The 23,242-nt window shown below is 38.7% G+C and overlaps 1 protein-coding gene and 1 pseudogene across 5 annotated transcripts in view; one reads left to right on the top strand and one right to left on the bottom strand.

The window, feature by feature from the left end:
- LOC102239649 overlaps positions 1 to 11,711 on the top strand; it is a 47,677-nt pseudogene extending 35,966 nt beyond the window's left edge.
- Positions 1 to 23,242, bottom strand: part of LOC102239966 (chromosome unknown open reading frame, human C15orf41) — a 217,715-nt gene that overhangs the window by 108,560 nt on the left and 85,913 nt on the right. For all 5 annotated transcript variants that reach the window (XM_005879360.2, XM_014550313.1, XM_014550310.1 and 2 more), the window contains 3 exons: positions 6,757 to 6,836; positions 6,358 to 6,407; positions 656 to 723 (listed from right to left, as the gene is read on the bottom strand). In XM_005879360.2, the coding sequence (XP_005879422.1) occupies positions 656 to 723; positions 6,358 to 6,407; positions 6,757 to 6,836 (198 nt within the window). The remainder of the gene's footprint in view (positions 1 to 655; positions 724 to 6,357; positions 6,408 to 6,756; positions 6,837 to 23,242) is intronic.

Consider the following 23,242-nt stretch of genomic DNA (forward strand, 5'->3'; position numbering starts at 1 on the left):
TAATTCATTGTAGAGTGCTTTATGGTTTCCACAGTTATCACATGCATGCCCTTTGAGGCTTAATTTCTAATGCTTCAGAGATACTGAAAGAAATAACAGTCTGTAATAAGATTCCACACTGGCACACAAACACATGCATACATGTGAGATTTTTAAAATCACACTAAATCTATGATGACAGTTAATGCTTGACATAAAAGTAATAAAAGCTTAATATCTGGCTTTCAAGGAAAAGTACTACCCGATCCTGTACACCAGACAAATATACCTAACAGGAATTTTTCTAACCATTCTTTTTAATATATAAAGCATTTTATAGACAATATTTCTTTTGCTTCTTTCTCTCATAAAGACTAGATTATGGTTAATATCTCATGACACCAAAAGTAATACTGTATCAGATATTAAAGCATTTTTTTTCAGCCACTTATTCTATAAAATATTAATTGCAAGCCTGTGCATGTGCTGTATATATGGGGGATTAGGTAACTAGATTCCTGCTCAGTTCTAAATCAATAAAAGATAACATGTAGAGCATCAATCATCGTTCACTCTTCCTTTAGTACATAATAAGTGCAAGGGGAAGATTTTAAAAGTATATATTTAAGCACTCCTGGAGCTGTTACGAGCTAGACAGGATGTAAGCAATACTTACCTAGGAAGGACAGATTCTTCTCTAGAAGCAAGTCTCTCAGCAGGATTTCGTGCTCATGGCCAATAGCACTGGGACGTTTGAGTTAAGGAGGGTGACACATGCAGAATTATGAAAAGATGCTATCAGAAAAACACTAACACCAGGGCTATACTTTGAGATGAAAAGAAAAATAAGATGTAATTTGAGCCATTATTTCTACCTTTAGCCTAACTCCCTGAGATTTCTATCTACCTCCCCTCATTTTATTTTATTTTTCAATATATTTTTATTGATTTCAGAGAGGAAGAGAGAAGGAGAGAGATAATAACATCAGTGATGAGAGAGAATCATTGATTGGCTGCCTCATGCATGCCCCCAACTGGGGATCGAGCCCCCAACCCGGGCCTGTGCCCTGACCGGGAATCGAACTGTGACCTTCTGGTTCATAGGTCGATGCTCAACCACTGAGCCACACTGGCTGGGCCACCTCCCCTCATTTTAAATGATTCAATGGAATTTTTCTATAATGTTTATATGCATTTTGGCAAATAAAGATTTGTAAATGGATGTATATGTAGTTTATCTTCTTTTGAAAAGAGGATGGTCATTTTAAGCATCCTTTAGGCTATGTTAAACATCTCTCAATTCAATTCAGCACACATTTATTACGCACTTACTCAGCGCAGTAAAGAAGACCAACAAGCCTTTGTGCTGAAAGAGCTGCCGGTCTTACAGAGTTCCCCGTCTTCTGTGAATTCACACTTGCCACAGAGCCAGCATTTACAGCTCCTGTTTTACCTCCAGTCACTGTTGGTGAGCTTCTGGGACTTGGGAAGCCAAACAACTGACTTGTTGAGAGTTACATATAATGTGAAAGAAAGACATCTTAGTAAAGGACTGTAGGTTAGTGTGTGTGTACAGAGACTAGTTCAAGTCTTTTTCTCCTGTGAGTGCAAGTGTACACATATTATAATATGCATATAGATAGATACACACATATACTTTTTTTGAGTGCTTACTCTGAGGCAGGCACTCTGCTAAAGGCTTCATATATGTTATTTCATCCTTACAGTTATCATTATCCTTATTTTATTGAAGAGGAAACTGAGATTTAGAAAGGATTCTGCACAAGGTCATACACTTAATGTGTGGCAAAGCAGAGGTTCGGGATAAAATCTGTGCAAATCCTGCATTTATAAATTCCATACAGCTTCTTAAAAAAGAATAAAAATGAATTATGTAAAACTAGAGGCCCAGTGCACGATATTCGTGCACTTGGGGGGAGGGTCACTTAGCCCGGCCTGTGCCCTCTCACAATCTGGGAGCCCTTGGTGGATGTCTGACTGATGGCTTAGGCCCGCTCCACCTGGGGAGCGGGCCTAAGCTGGCAGTTGGACATCCTTAGCTCTACCGCAGAGGTGGGAGAGGCTCCCACCACTGCCGCTGCACTCGCCTGCCGTGAGCCCAGCTTCTGACTGAGCAGTGCTCCCTCCTGTGGGAGTGCACTGACCACCCGGGGGAAGCTCCTGCATTGAGCATCTGCCCCTGGGTGGTCAGTGCATGTCATAGCGACCGGTCATTCCGCTATTCAGTCAATTTGCATATTAGCCTTTTATTATATAGGATAATTGATACTAGCTAATATTTCTTAAATACTACATGCTAACCCTTTATGCTATGAACACTTTGGGGTGCTATCATCTTATTTAATCTTCACAACAATCACTTAAGTAGGTAGCCCCATTTTTACAGTTAAGGAAAGCAAGGTTCAGGAAGGCCAAGGAACTTGCTGAAGGCCCCATGGCTGGTAAATAATAAAAACAGAAAAGGGGATTGAAATTCTGGTGTATTTTCCAAAAGGATGGGATTTGCAAAGTCTGAAAAGGAGTGTTGTCCTAGCCTGGTACTTTAATTACTGTCAAAAGCATTTGGTCATAATTATCTAATTCTCCATTTCACTGATAATGTCAACCTGATCCTATCCTCCTCAAATTCCCAGGAACTGTTTAATTCTGATCATGCCCTGCAATAATTCAATTTGAAATGAATAAATCTCATACATTTTTTTTGTAAAAAAAATTCTTAGCAAATTATCCTATCCTTTATCAACACACACTGATGAATAGCATTTAGAATTTCAGAGACGTGGCTACTCATGTCAACTGTCAAAATGAGTCTGAAGTCATCACTGCTTTTTCCTTCTGTTGTTCCCCCTCCCCACTCTAATGCACATGGCTATGTTTATTTAAAATTTTAATGGAAATAAAATAAAGGAAACACATTTTTAAATCACAAAACACATTAAATCACAAAATTTCACACATATGCAGAGTCCATTGAAGACATTTGATGAATACCTCTCAATGATTTCTCATTACTAGGGGCGTACCACATCTTAGAACTAAATTATTTACTCCTATCCCACATAAATGTGCTCTCACTTTTATTGTTGTAAATTATTTACATCTAAAATGTTGAATCATGAAACTGAGGTTACTGATGGTACAGAAATGAAACCCACAGCATTTTAAGCTTCCTGCATCATTATGTTTCTTTGCTTCTCTGCTTAGGTCTTTGTCTAATAGCTGTGTCCTGAAGTCACACTTTGGAAAGTTGAGGTGGCTGGTTTCTCACATCTGTTGTGTCAGTGAATATGAACTGTGGCAGGAAAGGTGTGGGTGAGCCTGGCTGTGGAGGAAAAAAGAAATAGTGGACACAGAAAGAAAAAGAAAACACAATGACAATTTATATTCATTCTCTTTGCTACTGTACTTTCTTGGTGTCTTATTAGTAAATGACCAACTTACTTTATTCTACTTACACAAAGGTCTACATGTAACATTTTTATAATGGGGTAAAAAAGTTTTGTATCTATTCAATTTACTACATTCTGGTATATGCTTTCTTTCTTACAAAATGATGTAATTTACTGAGAGTAAGTGATGTAAGCATTACCAAATTATCAAAACAACTTACAAATAGCATTTTCACTCACATGGAAAACTAGTAATTTTATTCAGTATGAAATAAAATAACTCCTGTTGATCAGTCTAGGCCAGTGGTCGGCAAACTCATTAGTCAACAAAGCCAAATATCAACAGTACAACGATTGAAATTTCTTTTGAGAGCCAAATTTTTTAAACTTAAACTATATAGGTAGGTACATTGTTATTAACTTAATTAGGGTACTCCTAAGGCTTAGGAAGAGCCACACTCAAGGTGTCAAAGAGCCGCATTTGGCTCACGAGCCGCAGTCTGCTGACCACGGGTGTAGGCGATAGCTATTCAAGTATATTTACATTATATAAAACTGCTACTACCTCAATGCAAAGATAAAATCAGTTCTCTATAAACTTCCCAGCCTATTTTATTTTGCACGGTAAAAGCAATCACCAATTTTAAATTTTGGAAAAACACGCTTCTTGGTTCTGCTTTGCTTGGATATATATATAAAATATAAGGTCTAGAAAATAAAACTTGTAAAAACAGTAATTTTTCTGGCAATAGGCATAATAATGGAACTGCCAAATTATAATCTAGTCAGTTGAACGCAATTTATAGACATACATCATTATCTTTATCAATTGAAATCTTGTCTATATTAAATTCTACACAGTGAAAAAAGGAAAGTGAATGATGGCAAAAATGTAAGGAAAATACTCCAAACAGAATTTATAATGCTCCACAAGCAGAAACACTTAGACTTCGTCTATAATACCTATTATTGATGTATGGCAGTGACCATGGGGCAAAACTTGTAAATAACCTCACAAGCCATTTTCTTCGCCAGCAATACAGCAATCTAGTTTCCCGTAAGCATCTCAACTATTACTGAAAAATAGCCTCCTGGCATTTACAAAGCAGTTGACTTCATACTTTAGTCCATGCATATATAATTAGATAGTTATATTTAAAATCAATATGCAATCCTTCAAAAGACATTATGCTTTTAAAACCTTAACTTTAAATTGATTTTTAACTATTTTATGTGCTTGAAAATTAACATGTAATTCCGCCCCAGATACTCTGAGATGGTGTTAGTTGTTACACGAATGTGGTAAACTTGATCGCTATAGCAACTTGAGGTTGGCATTCCTACGACTTCTAACTACCATTAATTTTACACTGAAGATAGAAGTATCGTTTTACTTTGGTCTAATAAAAAGGTAAGCTTATGACAATGCTGTGATACTATTAAGTTAGGCTGGGAGGAACAGACTTGGAGAATACATATATCAAGGGCTATGACATAGATACTGAATATTCTTGCAGATTATTTTTAGGCCCTGGCTGGGTAGCTCAATTGGTGAGAGCATCGTCCCCATACACCAAGGTTGTGGGTTCAATTCCTGTGAGGACACATACAAGAATCAACCAAAGAATGCATAAATAAGAGGAACAATAAATCGATGTTTCTTTCTCTCCCTTTTTCTAAGAATCAATCAATAAAAATGGAAAAATATTATTTTTAAAATTAACCTTTATGAAAAAGTAAATGTGTGATTTAAATTTTTTTTTACTGATTCTCAGCCTTTATGAATCAAGGTGGAATATAAACATGCATGTGCATGCACATACACACTTGACTAGCGAGGGCTATAAAAAACAACAACAAAAGGCCTATACCAGGAAGGGTGTGTTCTACTATAAGAAATGTGAGAGAGACCAGCTGGTTTGGCTCAGTGGATAGAGCATCAGACTGTGGACTGAAGGGTCCTGGGTTCAATTCTGGTCAAGGGCACATGCCCAGGTTGTGGGATCGATCCCCAGTAGGGGCTGTGCAGGAGGCGGCTGATCAATGATTCTCTCTCATCATTAACGTTTCTATCTCTCTCTCCCTCTCTCTCCCTCTCCCTTCCTCTCTGAAATCAATAAAAATATATTAAAAAAGAAAAAGAAATGTGAGACTCATGGGCTCAGATAGATACAATTTTCATTTAGAAAATTACCCATTATTTACTCTTTAAGTAGCATTGTTAGCCAATGATTACATTAAAATTCTTAGTGTTGCCACAATACTACTAAATGTATTGATGAATAATGTCCTATGTCATGAAGGCACTACTGTCCACTCAAATCCTGTTTTAAGAAGTAAGCATTAACTCTTTAGCAATCCCAAAGTCTTTAATGAAGACTGGACATGTTTTCTTAGCCTTAAATCCAGTCCAGAGAGAAAAATTAGCCGGGTTTCTCTAAAAATGTTTATTAGGGATCCAAGTGACAGCTCAGATTTTAATCAGCATTTAAGCAATGAGAGTCTACTGCCCTTTAAAATGTGATGGTCTCTGGCGACATTTTAATCACATCATCCTTTAACTTCAGGCAAAATTTATTCTAGCAAACTCAACTGAATTTGGCTCATTTTAATAGAAATTTGTTCTATTTTTAAAATATGTTCATTGGGATGGTTAGATACATTCCAAGATAGTATGCTACCTGCCTAATGACTCTGTACCTTTAAACTCATTGGTAACCAAGCAGTTGGAAATGAGCATGTGAAGGTGCAGCTGCTGAACTGACATCTTCCCGGGGCCGATCTGGCTTTTCTTACGCTGTGGAAAAGAATGGTCTGCAGTGACCCTCCAGTTGATTGAATGTAAAATAGAAGAGTATGATATGTGTTTTGTGAAGCAGAACTTTATGTCATGTTAAAGCTAGACACGTCTCCTCCGCTGAGTCTAAGCTCGTCAATTGTGCACCTAAAATTTTATGGGCAAGGATACTGTTTGATGCAGTCCACCAGCGGTCCATAACAGCAGTCGTTCACAATGCACTGCAGACAAATAAGAGAAGGGGTCTGGGGTGGGGCGACTACAAAAACTATTTACAGTTAAACAGTATACTAAAAGCAGTATCCTTGAATTAAAAAAAAAATTAAAAACGCTATTAAAAGGCTGTGCAGATTTAATCACAGAAAACAAAAATTGCATGCTTTTTATTCACTATAAAAGCAAGCTATTAAAAAGTGAAATGCTCTTCTCACAAATATTGCATTGCCATTACGGTGCACCCTGACCTCAGTGATAGTTTATGATGACAGTAATTAAATGAGGTTTAAAATCCTTTACTCTGCTAGGCAGATAACAGCATTGCCACTGAAAATAGACAGCTGTGATTAATACCTGATAGACCTGATTTGCTAGAACTCCATCTGGAATCTGAGAAGGGTCCCGTAGCAGACTATTTATAACAGACTTGGAGGCTGTAGAAGAAAGGAGATGAACTGTTAGCAGACAGTCAACATACTTTAAATGCAACATGAGAAGTGACATATACCTATATATATACACAAACCGTAAAAATGAAAACACTACTGATAGTAATCATTTCCTTGTTATAAACCTATGGAAAGCTTTTAATTAGTCCATTTTGCCAAGTTTATAAGCCACATTGCCAGATTTGAAGATGATCTAATCTTTTCCAAGGTAAATTAACAAGTACAGACCTAAAGCATATGTCTCTTTGCAGATACATTAGCTTTGGAAAAGCCCACTTGGAGAAAAACAAACACCACAAAGCAATCAGAAAAGAAAATATTTACCTTTGGCAGGTAAGTATTTAATAACAAAGCTTATGTGTATAGAAAGCTCAGTGAAGGCAGGTCAGATTCAAAGAATTTAGCGGTGTCAATAAAAATAACTTTCAGCCAAGAAAGCATCTCTGAATCCTAAACCTTTCTCAAATAATTCTCATCAGCTGCCATAAAATGTTATGTCCATTTAACAGGTGAGAAAAGTAGGTAAAATGACTGACAATTGAGGGACTCTTAAATAAGAAAAAAAAAAATCTATACATTTATATATGAATTTTTGTTCCAAAATGTCTCCTGACATCCAATTGTAAATTACATTGACCTTATCCCAGAGAACTGTTATAGAAGAGGCTACAGAGGCATCTAATGAGGGATGCTATATCAGGTCACATTCTTTGAAAATTGAGGCAGGAGATGCTGGCCTCACTGTCTACTATAGGCACATGAAAACCGAAGTAGCCAAAACTCCTTATCCTCTGCAATAGAGTAATTCAAGTCTCTAGACCAGCGATTTTCAACCTGTGTGCCCCAAGAATTTTTAAAACATGCAATACCTGACTATTTAGTCAAGGGAACTGACCCCTTTGCCCTTAGATTGTCAAATTTTGAAAAATGACATCAGCCAATACAACAGTAGCCATCCAGTGTGAATGAATCAAAATTATACCTTTTTAAAATCAGATTGGCTATATATATATTTGGTGTGCTGCAGAATTTTAGTAATTAGTTTGTGTGTGCCATGAGATGAGAAAGGTTGAAAATCACTGCTCTAGCCTGAAGCTAAGGCAGGTGGTGACTAGGAGTCAATTCGTTCAAGTCCTCCAGTGGAATGGTTCCCAGATATTTAGTAAAATGGCTTAAGGTCTGGTCCATACAGTCTAAAGTGTATACTGGAGAATCACCTCATTAATAAAATAAACATAGACCACAGATTTACATCCTTCAGGTTCTGAGATAATTTTTGGCTTGCCTTTTAAATTTTTTTTTTTTAGATTATGTTCTTTATCAAGTTCAGTACCATAAGAACACTGACAGATGTGATAAATGTTAGCAAATACTGTGGGAAGAGATAAGGAAATGACAACTTTCTCACTTAAGCATAGTACTGAATCCACAAAGAAAAAATATGAAATATAATTATTTTAATTATTTCCTATTTTTAGTCACATAACTGCAGGCTAGTAGTAACATTTATGTACTTAGCAGCCGTAAGTAGAAGTGTTTGTACTGCAAGTAGAGAGGCCATATTTGGAATCCCAAGTGAGCATCACCACCCGAGAAAGCCTACGCAGGCCTATCTATACAACTATGCAGCCCTATCTATATGGAACCTTTCAAATTCAATGTCTTCATCTGTAGAAAGTGACTGTATTATCTGAGCTTACTACCTCAAAGGTTTCTTGTGTGATTCTCGAGGGAAAATACCTTCAACAGCTATTTTGTTGTTATTTAGTATTTTGTTAACATTTAAATAACATTAAGAACCAAATCATATTAGGCTTTTACTTCATATACATTTTAGCTGGACTAAATTATTGCTGAAGGAAATTAACATGGATGAGTGGTACAAACACTGGGAATATGAAAGAGCACATTGTCTTATTGTAAAAGAATAGGTTATTGCAGCAATCGTGTTCAATCTATAGTAACGTACGTGGTAAACTCACAGTTTTCCTAACTGAATCCGAGGGACGAGAGCACTGATCAGACATCTGGTCACCTTCTCTCAGGGGACTCACTCTCTCTAGTTTGCCACTCAGTCACCAGATAGTAATGACAGACATATTCTTTTAGATTACCCATGATGCTCCCAGTGTCTCAAGGAAACAATAGCACCTTCTCCACATGTACCTGTACCTGATCATTGCTAAGACACTACACTGCTAACTCCCAGACCCCATACCGTGTGAGGGAAAACTGTTAATCCATATAGTGGTGGGGAATGTCTGGCCCAAGGGCCATATAAGGCCCACAAAATCATTAGGCATTAGGGGTGAGTTAATTAAATGTATGACCAAAGATAGCAGGCTAATTTTTAAGTGGATAATTTTGTATGGCCTGTGAATGATAAATATCCCAATGGCCCTTGGCAGGAAAAATGTTCCCCACACGTGATCTAAATGGTCACACAGCATAACCAAAAGTGTTATCCTACGGAAAATTACAGACCTCATAACCAACTAAAATAATAAAACAAAGGCTCCTTTTAAAAAAGAAGAGGAACAATACTCTAGGACAGAAGAAAATTAGGTCATTTATTTTATGAGGGAAGAAAGGGAAATATTAAAGAAAAAAGAAACTGATGACATCATAATTTTCCTCACAATATAAACTTTAGAATAGTGTGCTTATCAGACTTAAGGATCATAGCCAATAAACTTTTAAAAAAATGCTTTGAATGTATTGAATAGAACACTATTCAAATCGAAGGAAGCTTGAGAGAGGAAGTCAGTCATTTAAAATTGAATAGTAAAAACTATACATTGAGTCCACATTCATGCAAAAAGTATGCCTGCATCTCAGATGAAGCCGGAGAGTGCACATTTAATTTTACACACATATTCTGAAGCTTTGGAACTGCAAAAGGGATGAACAATCACATCAACCAGATAAGGAAAGGCAATTGGAGAATCTTGAGAGGGTTGGGGATGAGAGGACTCAAGAAAGCCTGTGCCTTTCATCGAAGCTATCCCTGGGGCCAGTTACTACCTTTGTCCATTTTTGCCCATCTTGTTAACCATTCGTGGACAGGAGTCTTGTTTTCCCTAACCTCTGCCAGAGGCATTTATTCTGTTGATTTCATAGTTTACCTGCTACTGCTTCAACTTCCTACCAAGCATGTACAAAGCAGGAATGCATGAGTCACATGGAGCGATGCATAAGAATAGGAGAGAGCTGGTACCTCTTAAAGCTAGAGGACAGGCAACAGGCAATGCCTGGACTAAGGCACAATACATAAAGAAAGATTTTGCTATTTTTAACTGTGAAATATTTCTAACAAAAAGAAGTTTGGAGCCTGATATGATAAACATCTACCCACCCACCACTCTGATTTAATTTCTGGATCTGCAATTAAATTTACTTTAAATACTCTAATATTATTTTTTGTAAACTTTTAAAATGTATCAGTCTTCCTAGAGGTTGATTTATTACTATGTTCCAGAAACAAACTTTGGTTTTGTTGATTCTCTGTACTATTACATTTCATTTATGTTTTTGTGATCATTATTTCCCTGCTTTCTACTTTGGATTTGCTACATTATTCTTTTGCTAACTTACTATTTTTATTGGATAAATTTTCAATGTTTGATTTTAACATATACTTTTTAAAAATTGTTGACACTATTACAGATGTCCCCTTCTCCACCTGGCCCCCACCTGCCCTTTGCCCACATCCACCCAGACCCCGCATCCCCTTCCCTATGGCCATCACCACACTGTTGTCCATGTCTATGGGTTATGCATATAAGCTCTTTGGCTAATCCCTTCACCTTCTTTCATCTAGTTCCTCTCTCCCCTCCTCACAGCTGTCAGTCTGTTCCATGTATCCATGCCTTTGTTTCTAATTTGTTCATCAGTTTATTTTGTTCATTAGATTCCATATATAAGTGAGATCATACGGTATTTGTCTTTCTATGACTGGCTTATTTCACTTAGTATAATAATCTCTATAAGTCACTGACTACAGCTCTTCCTTCAGGGTCTGACATGGCTCGAATGATGACAACACAGCTGTGGCTCCTTCTGGTGTGGCGGGCTGAAGTATGGGCAGCCAGGCCCAGGACTGAGCTTCTCAATGTCTGCATGGATGCCAAGCACCACAAGGAAAAGCCAAGCCCGGAGGACAAGCTGCATGAGCAGGGCAGTCCCTGGAAGAATGCCTGCTCTGTCAACACCAGCAAGGAAGCCATAAAGATGTTTCCTACCTGTACAAATTCAACTGGGACCACTGCGGCCTGATGAAACCCGCCTGCAAGCGCCACTTCATCCAGGACACCTGCCTGTATGAGTGCTCCCCCAACCTGGGGCCCTGGACCCAGGAGGTGAACCTGAGCTGGCACAGAGAGGATCCTGAATGTACCCCTGTGCAAAGAGGACTGTGAGAGCTGATGGGAAGACTGCCGCACCTCCTACACCTGCAAGAGTAACTGGCACAAGGGCTGGAACTGGACCTCAGGGATCTAAAGAGTGCCCAGCGAAGGCTGCCTGCCACCGCTTTGACTTCTACTTCCCCACGCTGCTGCTCTGGGCAATGAAATCTGGAGTTACTCCCACAAAGTCAGCAACAACAGCCGAGGCAGTGGCCACTGCATCCAGATGTGGTTTGTTTGACCTGGCCCAGGGCAACCCCAAGGAGGAGGTGGCCAGGTTCTATGCTGAGGCCATGAATGGAGCTGGGTTCCATGGGGCCTGGCCTCTCCTGCTGGACCTGGCCCTAATGCTGCTCCTGCTGCTCAGCTAAGCTCCTTTACCTTCTGATACCTGGTCATCCCCACCCTGTTCAGCTTCCATGGTGGGAGCTCTGTCCAATAGTTTGAATAAACTAGTTACGTAATAATAATAATAAAAAAAAAAAAAAAACCATATAATTTTTCCTGCTTTATAATTTATTCTGCTTTAACTACATGCCAAAAGTTTTGTTGTCATTTATGAACATTTTATAGTTTCCATATTTCATCTTTGATTGATAAATTATTTTTAAAAGTATTTCAATTTTTTATATTTCTAATTTGATTACATCATGGTCAAAGTATGTAATGTTTATGTTAATTTTGGGGTATTTTACTTCCTTTGTGTTTTTATATGCAAACAATTTTTACAAATGTTTTGTGTCTTTAAAAAACTACTGAATCGCCCTAGCTGGTTTGGCTCAGTGGATAGAGCGTCGGCCTGCGAACTGAAGGGTCCCCAGGTTTGATTCCAGTCAAGAGCACACGCCTGGGTTGTGGGCTCGATCCCCAGTAGGGGGCGTGCAGAAGGCAGCCGATCAATGATTCTCTCTCACCATTGATGTTTCCATCTCTCTCTCCCTCTTCCTTTCTCTCTGAAATCAATGAAAATATATTAAAAAAATATTGAATCTCCTATATTTGAGGTACAGGTTTCAGGTATATCAAGTAGGTCAATATACATTTTTTAATCCTCACCTAAGGATATGTTTTTATTGATTTTTAAAGAGAGAGGAAGGGGGTGGGGAAAGGAAGAGGGAGAAAGAGACATCAATGTGAGAGAAGCATCCATCTCCTGTAGTTGCCCCACCAGGGAGCAAACCTGCAACCTAGGTAAGTGCACTGACTAGGAATTGAATCCGAAATCTTTTTGGTGTAGGAAATGATGCTCCAGCCAACTGAGCCACCCAGCCAGAGCTCAAGATTTTTAGTTGTAGTATTTAAATCTATATCGTTACTAATTTTTTCCAAACTAGATATGAAATTATCTACTTGTAACTGACATATTCAGATTTATGTTTACCCTCTTATTTCCCATGTTCTGCTAACCATTCTCTTCCCTTCTCTCTTTCCCATTTACTATTACCTTCAAGTTGCTTAAATTTTCTTTATTCCTCATTTCTCTTTTTATTCACTTGCAAATAATACAGTTTATGTCTATTTCTTTAGAAGTCCTCTCCAAAAAAATTCTAAACAGCTTAGAATGCACTTACTCCAATCAGGAAGCCCCCACTCCCTGCTCAACCTACATGTTATTGTATTTATTATTTTTGTCCAAACAACTTGTCCACAGAAACAATTTCCCAGTTAATTTTGGGATCGTTAACTTTATGTCAAATTAACTGGGCCAGAGGAGGCCTAAAAACTTGGTCAAACATTACTCTGGGTGTGTCTTTAAGAGTGTTTCTGGATGAGATTAACAGTTGAATCAGTAGATTGGGTAAAGCAAATGGCCCTCCTTGTATGGGTGAGCCTTATCTGCTCACTTAAAGGCCTGACTAGGACAAAAAGACTGAGTAGAAAAGAAGTCTTTATGCCTGATGACCTTCATGTGGGAGCATTAGTATTTTCCTGCTTTTATATTGGCTTCTCCTGGGTCTCAAGCCAGCAGACCTTTGGACTGGACTTACCCCATTGTCTTTCCTGAATCTCCAGCTTGCCAACTGTAAAGCTTAGGAATTATCAGTTTCTACGATCATGGAAGCCAATTTCTTATAATAAATCTCTCCTCCATCCCTCTCGCTCTACACACACACACACGTGCGCACACACACACACATGCATACATATACACACACAACATATACACCCTATCGTTCTGTTTCTCTGGAGAACCTTGACTAATACAGTCTCTTTCCATTTTTTAAAACATCCAATGCTTGTTTTTATTTAGATTATTCAGCATGTCACCAATTTCCTTTTTCAGCATTGCTTCTTAATTTCTACTTTCTGATTCAAGATCTAAAAATTGGATATTGCTACCGATGCACCACATTTATTAGTTATTTCAGCTGGGATTACTGAGTAGTAAAATCCTTAGTCTTGCCTTGCCTGAAAATCTTTACTTCATTCTCACTCTTGAATGATAATATAGCTGGGTATTGAATTATAGACTGTCATTTTACTTCAACCCTTTGAAGATATGATTTCACTGTCTCTTAACATCTGTGTTTTTTGTTTGTTTGTTTGTTTATTTATTAACATCTGTTACTGATAAGAACTCTAATATCAATCTGACAGTAATCCCTATATAAGTAATTTGTCTTTTATTTCTGGTTCCTTTTAGATTACTCTTTGATATTCAATAGTTTCATCACTGTGCACCTAAGTGTGGCACTTTTTATTTAACCTGTTTGGAATTAGCTATGTTTCATGAACCTAATGATAAAAGACTTAAATTTTGAGCCATTATAGCATTGGCCTCCTTCATTCAGTCACTCTGGAACTCGTATATGAGATGTATTGGGAGACCTTATTCTATCCCCTATGTTTCCTGATCTCTTCATCTCTTGCGTTTATACTAAAAGTGTTTTCCTTAAATCCATCCTACAATTCATTAATTTTTGTTCTAATCTAATACGTCATTCATGTAATGAGTTTTTAACTTCAAAGACAATTATCCCATTTCTAAATTTTATTTTTGTTTTTCCAAAACTATTCTTTTCATTCTTCACATGCTTCAATGTAATAAAAGCCATATATGGCAAATCCACAGACAATGTCATACTCAATTGGCAAAAACTACAAGTGTTTACCTTAAGATGGAGAACAAGACAAGGATGTTTGTTTTCTCCACTCTTATTCAACATAGTACTGGAAGTTCTAGCCACAGTAAAGAGATAAGAAGAAGAAAACAAAAGGCATTCAAATGGGAAAAGAAATAAAACTGTCATTATTTGCAGGTGACATGATACTGTATGTAGAGAACCCTAAAGATTCCACCCAAAAACTACTAGAACTGATAAATGAATTCAGTAAAGTAGCAGGATACAAAGTAAATACCCAGAAATCAATTGCTTTTTTTATACACCAATAATAAACTATCAGAAAAAGAAACTAAAGAAAAACAATTCCATTTACAACTGCATAAAAAATAAAATACCTGGAAAAAATTTAACCAAGGATGTAAAAGACCTGTACTTGGAAAATTATAAGACACTAAAGAAAGAAATTGAAGAAGATACAAATAAGTGGAAACATATACCGTGTTCATGGATTGGAAGTATTAACATCATTAAATCATCCTTATTACCCAAAGCAACCTGTATATTCAACACAATTCCTATCAAGATACCAATGGCATATTTCATAGAACTAGAACAAATATTCCAAAAATTTACATGGAACCACAAAACACCCTGAATAGCCACAGCAATCTTCAGAAAAAAAGAACGAAGTTGGAGGAATCACACTACCTGATATCAAACTATACTACAAGGCCATAGTAATCACAAACAGCTTGGTACTATCATAAAAACAGACATACAGATCAATGGAAAAAAATAGAGAGCCCAGAAATAAACCCCTATCTTTATGGTCAATTAATATTTGACAAAGGAGGCAAGAATATACAATAGGGTAAGGATAGTCAGTAAGTGGTGCTAAGAAAATTGAACAAATATGTGCAAAAAAGTGAAACTAGATCACCTTCTTACACCATACACAAGAATAAATTCAAAATGGATTAAATACTTAAATGTTAGACTCGAAACCATAAAAAAAAAAAGAAAACACAGGCAATAAAATCTCAGACATTCCTCATAGGAATATTTTTTCTGATATATCTCCTCCGGCAAGAGAAACAAAATAAAAAATAAACAAATGGGACTACATCAAACTAAAAAGTTTTTGCACTGCAAAGGAAACCATCAACAAAATGAAAAGACAACCCCCTGACTAGGAGAACATACTCACCAATGATACATCTGATAAGGGGTTAATATCCAAAATTTATAAAGAATTTCTATAACTCAACACACACACACACACCAAAAAACAAACAAACAATCCAATTAAAAAATAAGCAAAGGACCTGAAAAGACTTTTTCAAAGAGGACATTCAGATGGCCAACATCATGTGAAAAGATGCTCAATGCCACTAGTCATCAGAGAAATACAAATTAAATCCACAATGAGATATCACCTCACACCTGTCAGAATGGCTATCATCAATAAAAACAACAAATAACAAGTGTTGGCAAGGATGTGAAGAAAATGCAGATTGGTATAGCTACTGTGGAAAGCAATATGAAGCTACCTCAAAAAACTAAAAATAGAACTGCCTTATGACCCAGGGATTCCACTTCTGGGAATATATCTGAAGAAACCTCAAACATTAATTCAAAAGAATATATGCACCCCTATGTTCATTACAGGTTGTTGTTGTTTTTTAACAATAGTCAAGATTTGGAAACAGGCCAAGTGTCCATCAGTAGATGAGTGGATAAGGAAACTGTGGTACATTTACACAATGGAATACTACTGGGCCATAAAAAAGAAGAAATCTTACCTTTTGCAACAGCATGGATGGACCTGGAGACTATTATACTAAGTGAAATAAGCCAGTCAGAGAAAGACAAGTCCCATATGATTTCACTCATATATGGAATCTAATGAAAAAAAGAACTAACAAAATAGAAACAGACTCATAGATACAGAAAACAGACTGACATGTTAGAGGAGAACATGTTTGGGGGCGCTGGGTGAAAAAGGTGAAGGGATTAATAAAACAAAATAAAACTCATAGACACAGACAACAGTATGTTGATTACCAGAGGGAAAGGGGTAGATAAATGGTGATGCAGGGAGACTTGACTTGGGGTGGTAAACACACAATACAATATACAGATGATGTATGATGAAGCTGTACACCTGAAACCTAAATAATTTTATTAACCAATGTCACCCCAATAAATTCATTAAACCAAAACTAAAAATAGAAAAAAACAACATACTTTCTAAAACAAGGTGAACTCAGAATGCTATGCAGTCTCATACTTTGAAATGGAGAGGCAACATGGGACAGTGGTTATGGAGCACAGCCTAGAATCACGCAGGCTTGGTTTGAGGACTGGCTCTTCCATCTACTAGCTATGTTGTCTCAACAAATTAATTAACGTCTGTGGCCTTCAGTTCCCGCGTCTGTAAAAGAGCATAACACTGGCACTTACTTTGCTGGGTTCTTGTGGAGATGAAATAAAATAGCACAGGAAAAGCACTTAACATGCCATTTCAGGCTTGGGCTCTTACAGTTGTTATACTGTTGCTTTGGTTGGTGTTAGATCATGGCGCGGCCTGATTTCTGCATCCCAACATTGCATTATCAATAAATAGATCACTCTTAATTTTCCATTGTCAAGAGAGTGAAAAAAGAAAGACTGTATAAGATGTGTACAGAGTCAGGAGCCTGCCCTAACCAAGTATACTTTGCCACAGCCTTGGAGAGACAGCCAGAAGTGAATCTGTTCAACAGGCAAAATTTGATAATGCTGGATTATCCCTTCTTACAGCCTTCCCCTCCCCACCCCTTTACGATCCCCCAGTACACAATCCATCATCAAAACTGTTCTCTGCAAAAAACCCGGTAGAAGTCCCTTACAGGTTTCTGTGCATTAGCTTAAGTGTTATCACACCATGGGGTGGGGAGGGGTGAGGGTGTATTTTAAGTCTTACCTATATCAAAGATAAGAAAAGGATTTTCTCCCCCTAACTCAGGACATTTCAAGCACCAGCAATCGAGCAAGTGAAGACCCCCCCACAACCCCCAAAAATAAAAGCACTGACATCACACCCATTTTTATAACTCTTCCTTTCCTCAGCTCAGGTAAGTGGCCAACTACTGCTGAAAGGAAGTGAGGCAAATAAGCAGATGAACCCTCTGTACTCTTAAGGTCCTACAAGTCCTACCCACTGCAAAGAGTTATAGCTGAACCAAGACCAAGACAAGACCATATATATTTGGGAGACCTGATTCAAGGCCGCAAATAGGTGTAAGCATGATAAGTGAACGAACATGGGGCTGACTGTATATTCGGTGGCAGCAGTCAGGACAGACGGATGAAGTGAGGGAAAACCAGTACAGGGACAGAGACCAGATAGGCCATATTGAAAGAAAAGTCTTTCAATGTGTAGACAGATGGAGGGTGTTAGAACCTACTTCTCCCTCCACTGAAGAAAAACAATCCCTGTGGTTGAACAGCTGGATGGGGAAGGCAGCTGCTGTTGGCAGGACTCCCAACATACACTCAGAGATTTGCCTCCTCACGTGGCTGCTCCAGAGGCTGAGCAAAGCCTAAAAATACCGGCTAAAATGTAATCTTTTGTTGGAGGGCTGGTTTAAGGCCTTTGGACATCAAGGTCAGGAATGTCCCAAGTTAGATCTCCATAGGAGTTGGCCTGTTAGTCTTCTCTGGATAATTTCGATATTGCCAGTGGCCCACAGGAGCCTACTTACTCTTGCACAGTTGGAACTATTCCTCAAGAATTCCAGGCAGCCCACTAGCTCTCCCACTGCACAGAAGTGATTTTTAAAGCCGTCTGATCCCATTTGACAACGTGAATAAGAAACATCTTTTAACATTAGGGAATCCTATAGGGACACATTAAATTCTGCTCTCTAACTAGCACATAATCTTGAACTAGAGTCATCAAATTTAAAAGCACTAGGTAAGGGCAAGAGGACAATATCTCCAAAGCATGAGGATTCACACTGACAGATTCCTTTTTTTATTTTTTTTCTTTCTAGCAGCTTTATTAATAATTGCCAAAAACGACAGACAATATGTTTTTAGCACAAAAAAGAAATGTGCTATCAAACCATGAGAAGACATAGAGGAATCTTAAGTGCATATGACTAAGTGAAAGAAACCAGTCTGAAAGGGCTATATGCTGTATGATTCCAACTATATGACATTCTGGAAAAGGCAAAACTACAGACAGTAACAATATCAGTGGTTGCCAGGGGCTCTGGGGAGGGGGTGAGAGGGATGAATAGGTGCAGCACAGGTGACTTTTTAGGGCAGTGAAAATACTCTGTATACTATAATGGTGGGTACATGTTACTATACTTTGCTTGTCTCAGGCAACTTACAGCTCTATAATCACTCTCTTACTCAACAAATATACATTTGACAAATATTTATTAAGCACCCGATTAATGGCAGAACTATACTCAATTCCACCTCTCCCACCCACCCTCAACTTCATCCTCCAAATCGAGAATGTTCTTTTGGCCAAAACTTCAAAGCCCAGTTCAATTCTCACCTCCTCCCATAAATTTTCCCCTTAATTTTCCAATGCTTATTATGGAATGGAGTGAACTCATTGTGTCTACCAATCATTTGGCACTTGATAGAATATTGCTTTATGATCTGTTGACAGGAGATTGATCAGAATGGGAAGACTTGGAACCATGACACATTTTTAAAAATCTGAAAAAGAAATATTTAGCATAGTATTTTAAAAAGATGCCACATTCCCTCAATGCTATCTTTAAGCATCTGGGGGCTTTTAAGTGAACATTTAGGCTCATTCTTGTAGTCACCCCAAGAAGATAAGAAATAATTTTTACAAGTCTATTTCTGGTTCTGAAGCTCTAAGGTTTCAGATTTCAAGCTTTGCTTTATATGGCCCTACATTTGGTCTACATCAATGCTTTTAACCTTTAAAAAAAAATTTTTCCCCATTATAGCCCACCTAGACTTTAAGACATTTTTTTCTTAATTTCCCCCCCATGAAATTTTATTGCCACAGGTACACTGTATATCTGTTTATGAAATGTCACCCCCTTTGGGACTGCATGGTTCACATGGAGGACTAGGGAACCGTTTGTGTCAGGATATCTGGTACATTGCTTTAAAGCAGAAATATTTCTCTCTTTTCACCTCAAAATTGCTCTGTACAAAATTTACTCAGTAAATTGTTGAATGAATTATTAATAAACTACTCAAATCCAAGCCCTGCCTATATTCCCTAATATTACTAGTATATCTAGGGTTAGGTAGTCAAGTAGGTTTGATTTAATTTGAGCTTTCCTCACTATGAATGAGGATACTTTTTTCTTTATTGTTTTCAGAAAATTTAGACTTAAAGGATACAGGACACAATAGGTCTTTAAATGTTGACAACATCTAATGCCTTGTCTCCTGAAAAGAAGTGTGCTTAACACATGTGAGATGACTTTAGTAGTATGCAAAACAATTTTTTCTTTAACAATTAAGTATTATTTTAATAAATACTTTTTATTTATGACAAGAAATTCTAGTTTATCATTTAAAGTAGATGTATTAATTTCCTTTAAAAACATAATTAAGTGACATTTTTAAAAGTATCAAGTAAATATTGTATATTTATTAGTAGTACTAGAGGCCTGATGCATGAAATTCATGCAAGAGTAGGCCTTCCTTCCCCCGGCTGCCGGCACCAGCTTCCCTCTGGCACCAGGGACCCGGGCTTCCCTCGCAGCCCCGGCTTCATCCAGAAGGTCAACCAGTCTAATTAGCATATTACGCTTTTATTATTATAGATGTGTAGTGCTATGTGAATATGGCAAAAACTGTAAATGTACCCAAATTTCTAAAATCTCAGAAATACTAGTTTAATAGTTGTATAAAGTCAGTTGAACATTCAGAAAGGTCCACTTCTGAAAAGGAACAGCAGCTAACACTGACTGAGTACTTACATGTGTCAGGCACCATTCTAAGCCCTTCACATGTACTAACTCATTGAATTTTCAGAATGTACCTATAAGATTGCTATCACCATCTTAGAAATGAAAAAACTGAGTCACTAGGAATTTAAATAATTTGTCCAAAGTCTCATTCCTAGTCAGTGGTGGAGCCAAGATATTAACTTAGCCAGTTAAGCTCACAATTAGTAGACTATTCTTCCCAAGCACTATTTCCACATTATTCAAAGGTGATGTGATACATTCTATATTAATGCATCATACTTATAAGAACTAAACTCAAGTTTTCCATTGGTATTCCCTCCTCCCTCCTAGATATCCCACCAATTCAAAGTAGCAATTAAAGTTTCAAGACTCTTTAGTGCTCCATTTAGAGCAAATATAGGGCCATATAATGAAGTTGAACACTCTTGTATAAGCTTATTGGGGCTCAGTATGTCAGATGACATTGACAATGGAGTCACAGGTAAAGAGAACACTCCAGCTCAAAGTCAGGAGAGAAAGTTAACGGCAACAAAGATCTACCAAAATTTGTTGGGGTAACTAGAAAACCTGGCAGGTTCACGAGTGTCTTATCTATATATATAAAGAGCCAGAGGCCGTCACATCCGAAACAACCGAACGGATGACCGAATGACCGAACAGGCTGAGTGGGGCGACAAGGCCGGCAGGGGGGTTAGTGAGGACAACCAAACGACTGAGCAGCAGGCTGCGTCGGGCAACCAGGGCGACAGGGGGGGCAGTGAGGGGCGACAAGGCTGGCAGAGGGTGGCAGTGAGGGGTGACCAGGCTGGCAGGGAGCATAGTTGGCGGCAACCAGGCCAGCCAGGGGGGGCAGTGAGGGGCGACACTGGCAGAGGGTGGCAGTGAGGGGTGACCAGGCTGGCAGGGAGCATAGTTGGCGGCAACCAGGCCAGCCAGGGGGGGCAGCAGGGGCGAACAGGCCGGTAGAGGTGGGCAGTGAGGGGCAACTAGGCCAGCATGGGGGGGCAGTTGGAGGGTGACCAGGCCAGCATGGGGGGCCATGAGGGGCAACCAAAAAGGGGGTGACCAGGCCGGCAGAGCAGGGCAGTGAGGGGGGACCAGGTCGGCAGAGGGGGCAGTTGGGGGTGACCAGGCTGGCGAGCGGGGGGCAGTTGGGGTGACCAGGTCGGCAGGCGGGGAGCAGTTGGGGCAACAAGGCTGCCAGGGGCGTCAGTTAGGGGTGATGAGGTCGGCAGGCAGAGGCAGTTGGGGCGATCAGGCAGGCAGGCAGGTGAGCAGTTAGGAGCCAGCAGCCCTGGATTGTGAGAGGGATGTCCGACTGCCGGTTTAGGCCCGATCCTAAACTGGCAGTCGGACATCCCCCGAGGGGTCCCAGATTGGAGAGGTTGCAGGCTGGTCGGAGAGGACCCTCCCCCCATGCACAAATTTCATGCACTGGGCCTCTAGTGTTCTATAAAAAGAAAGAAAAATGGATGCTCCTAATGGTGATACAGCGTGGCTAATGGTACAACCACGTTTGTAGTATGCAATGAGTCACAGGTAATTCTCTGTTTTGCATGCTGATGACTTCAAGAAGCTTCTCTCATCACTCCCACTGGTAGCCTGACCCTCCCCTGATGCACAAATTTCATGCACTGGGCCTCTAGTGTTCTATAAAAAGAAAGAAAAATGGATGCTCCTAATGGTGATACAGCGTGGCTAATGGTACAACCACGTTTGTAGTATGCAATGAGTCACAGGTAATTCTCTGTTTTGCATGCTGATGACTTCAAGAAGCTTCTCTCATCACTCCCACTGGTAGCCTGCTCATTTGTATTTCCTGGTTTCCATTTGCTGGCAAAGACCCACATCACATCATGGTGTCTGTCTCCCTGCATAATTACAAAGCAGTTAATTCTGTCATTAAAAGTGCTGCCCAGGATTGGAAGGATCCATGGAGAGAGAGAGAGAGTACATGGGCATGGACATGTGCACTTTTTTTGGCAGGCCCCCTAATCTAATGGGAAAAGAACAAACTAAACTTGCGATTTCTTAATTTAGGAGAGGGACAGATGGGGAAACAGAGATAAAATTTCAAGGTAAGTTCAACAATATGAAAATTCACACACTTTCAAGCACACTGAAGGAAACATTTCCTGGGAACTAAGCCCATGTGACTAATTACAGCCAGGGACAGCCCTTCTATTCAGAAATAACTTGTGTCTAATTCTCCTGAGAAAAAAATCCTAACAACTTTCAAGGTAAACACAGCCATTCAATTTCTGTCCATTATTCAGCACAGAGATCTCTCTTTCTTATACTTTTTTTTTTAATTACCAAAAAAAGTTGAATTCTATGTGTCAGAAAACCTAAGCAATGAAGGCAAAGTATAGGTCGGTCTCATTGTAAAGAAAGGCAAATATCATAAAAATATCCTACCACTTTAGAATATTTTTTCAGAGGTCTCAAGAATCTCTGACTTTCTAAGAAAGCCTGTATTTTAGTCCCTCAAGCATATGAGCTATTCATTTAAATGAACAAGTTAGTAGCCTGATCTAAAAATAGCTGTACAATTAACAGTGTACTATATAATTAAAATCCGTACATCATTAAATTATGCGGACGTTAACTTCACTATGAATTCTTTATGTAATGAGACAGTTAAAAGATACATTTCTTCAGTTGTAATTAATCTTTCAGCAGGTCCGCTGAGCACAATGGCAGCACAATACTGTGCCAAAGTGAGAGATAGGGTTTACAGAGTCATGCTGTAAGCTCTTGGGGCTTCTGGAAACAGTGTGTTAAGGGAGAAGTGCAATTAGTCTCCGAAGGAAAGTTACCAGCAACATTCATCTGTGAGCATCACCTTTGGGCGCCCAAAATGACAGACCAGAGCTGGAAACTACTCCAAAGAAAGCAGAGGAGATACATTTTGCACCCTTGGCAATTTTCTACAGTGGCCTTGGTCAACAGAACAA

The sequence above is a fragment of the Myotis brandtii genome, unplaced genomic scaffold (assembly GCF_000412655.1).
Source record: "Myotis brandtii unplaced genomic scaffold, ASM41265v1 scaffold596, whole genome shotgun sequence".
In the NCBI taxonomy this organism is placed as follows: Eukaryota; Metazoa; Chordata; class Mammalia; order Chiroptera; family Vespertilionidae; genus Myotis; species Myotis brandtii.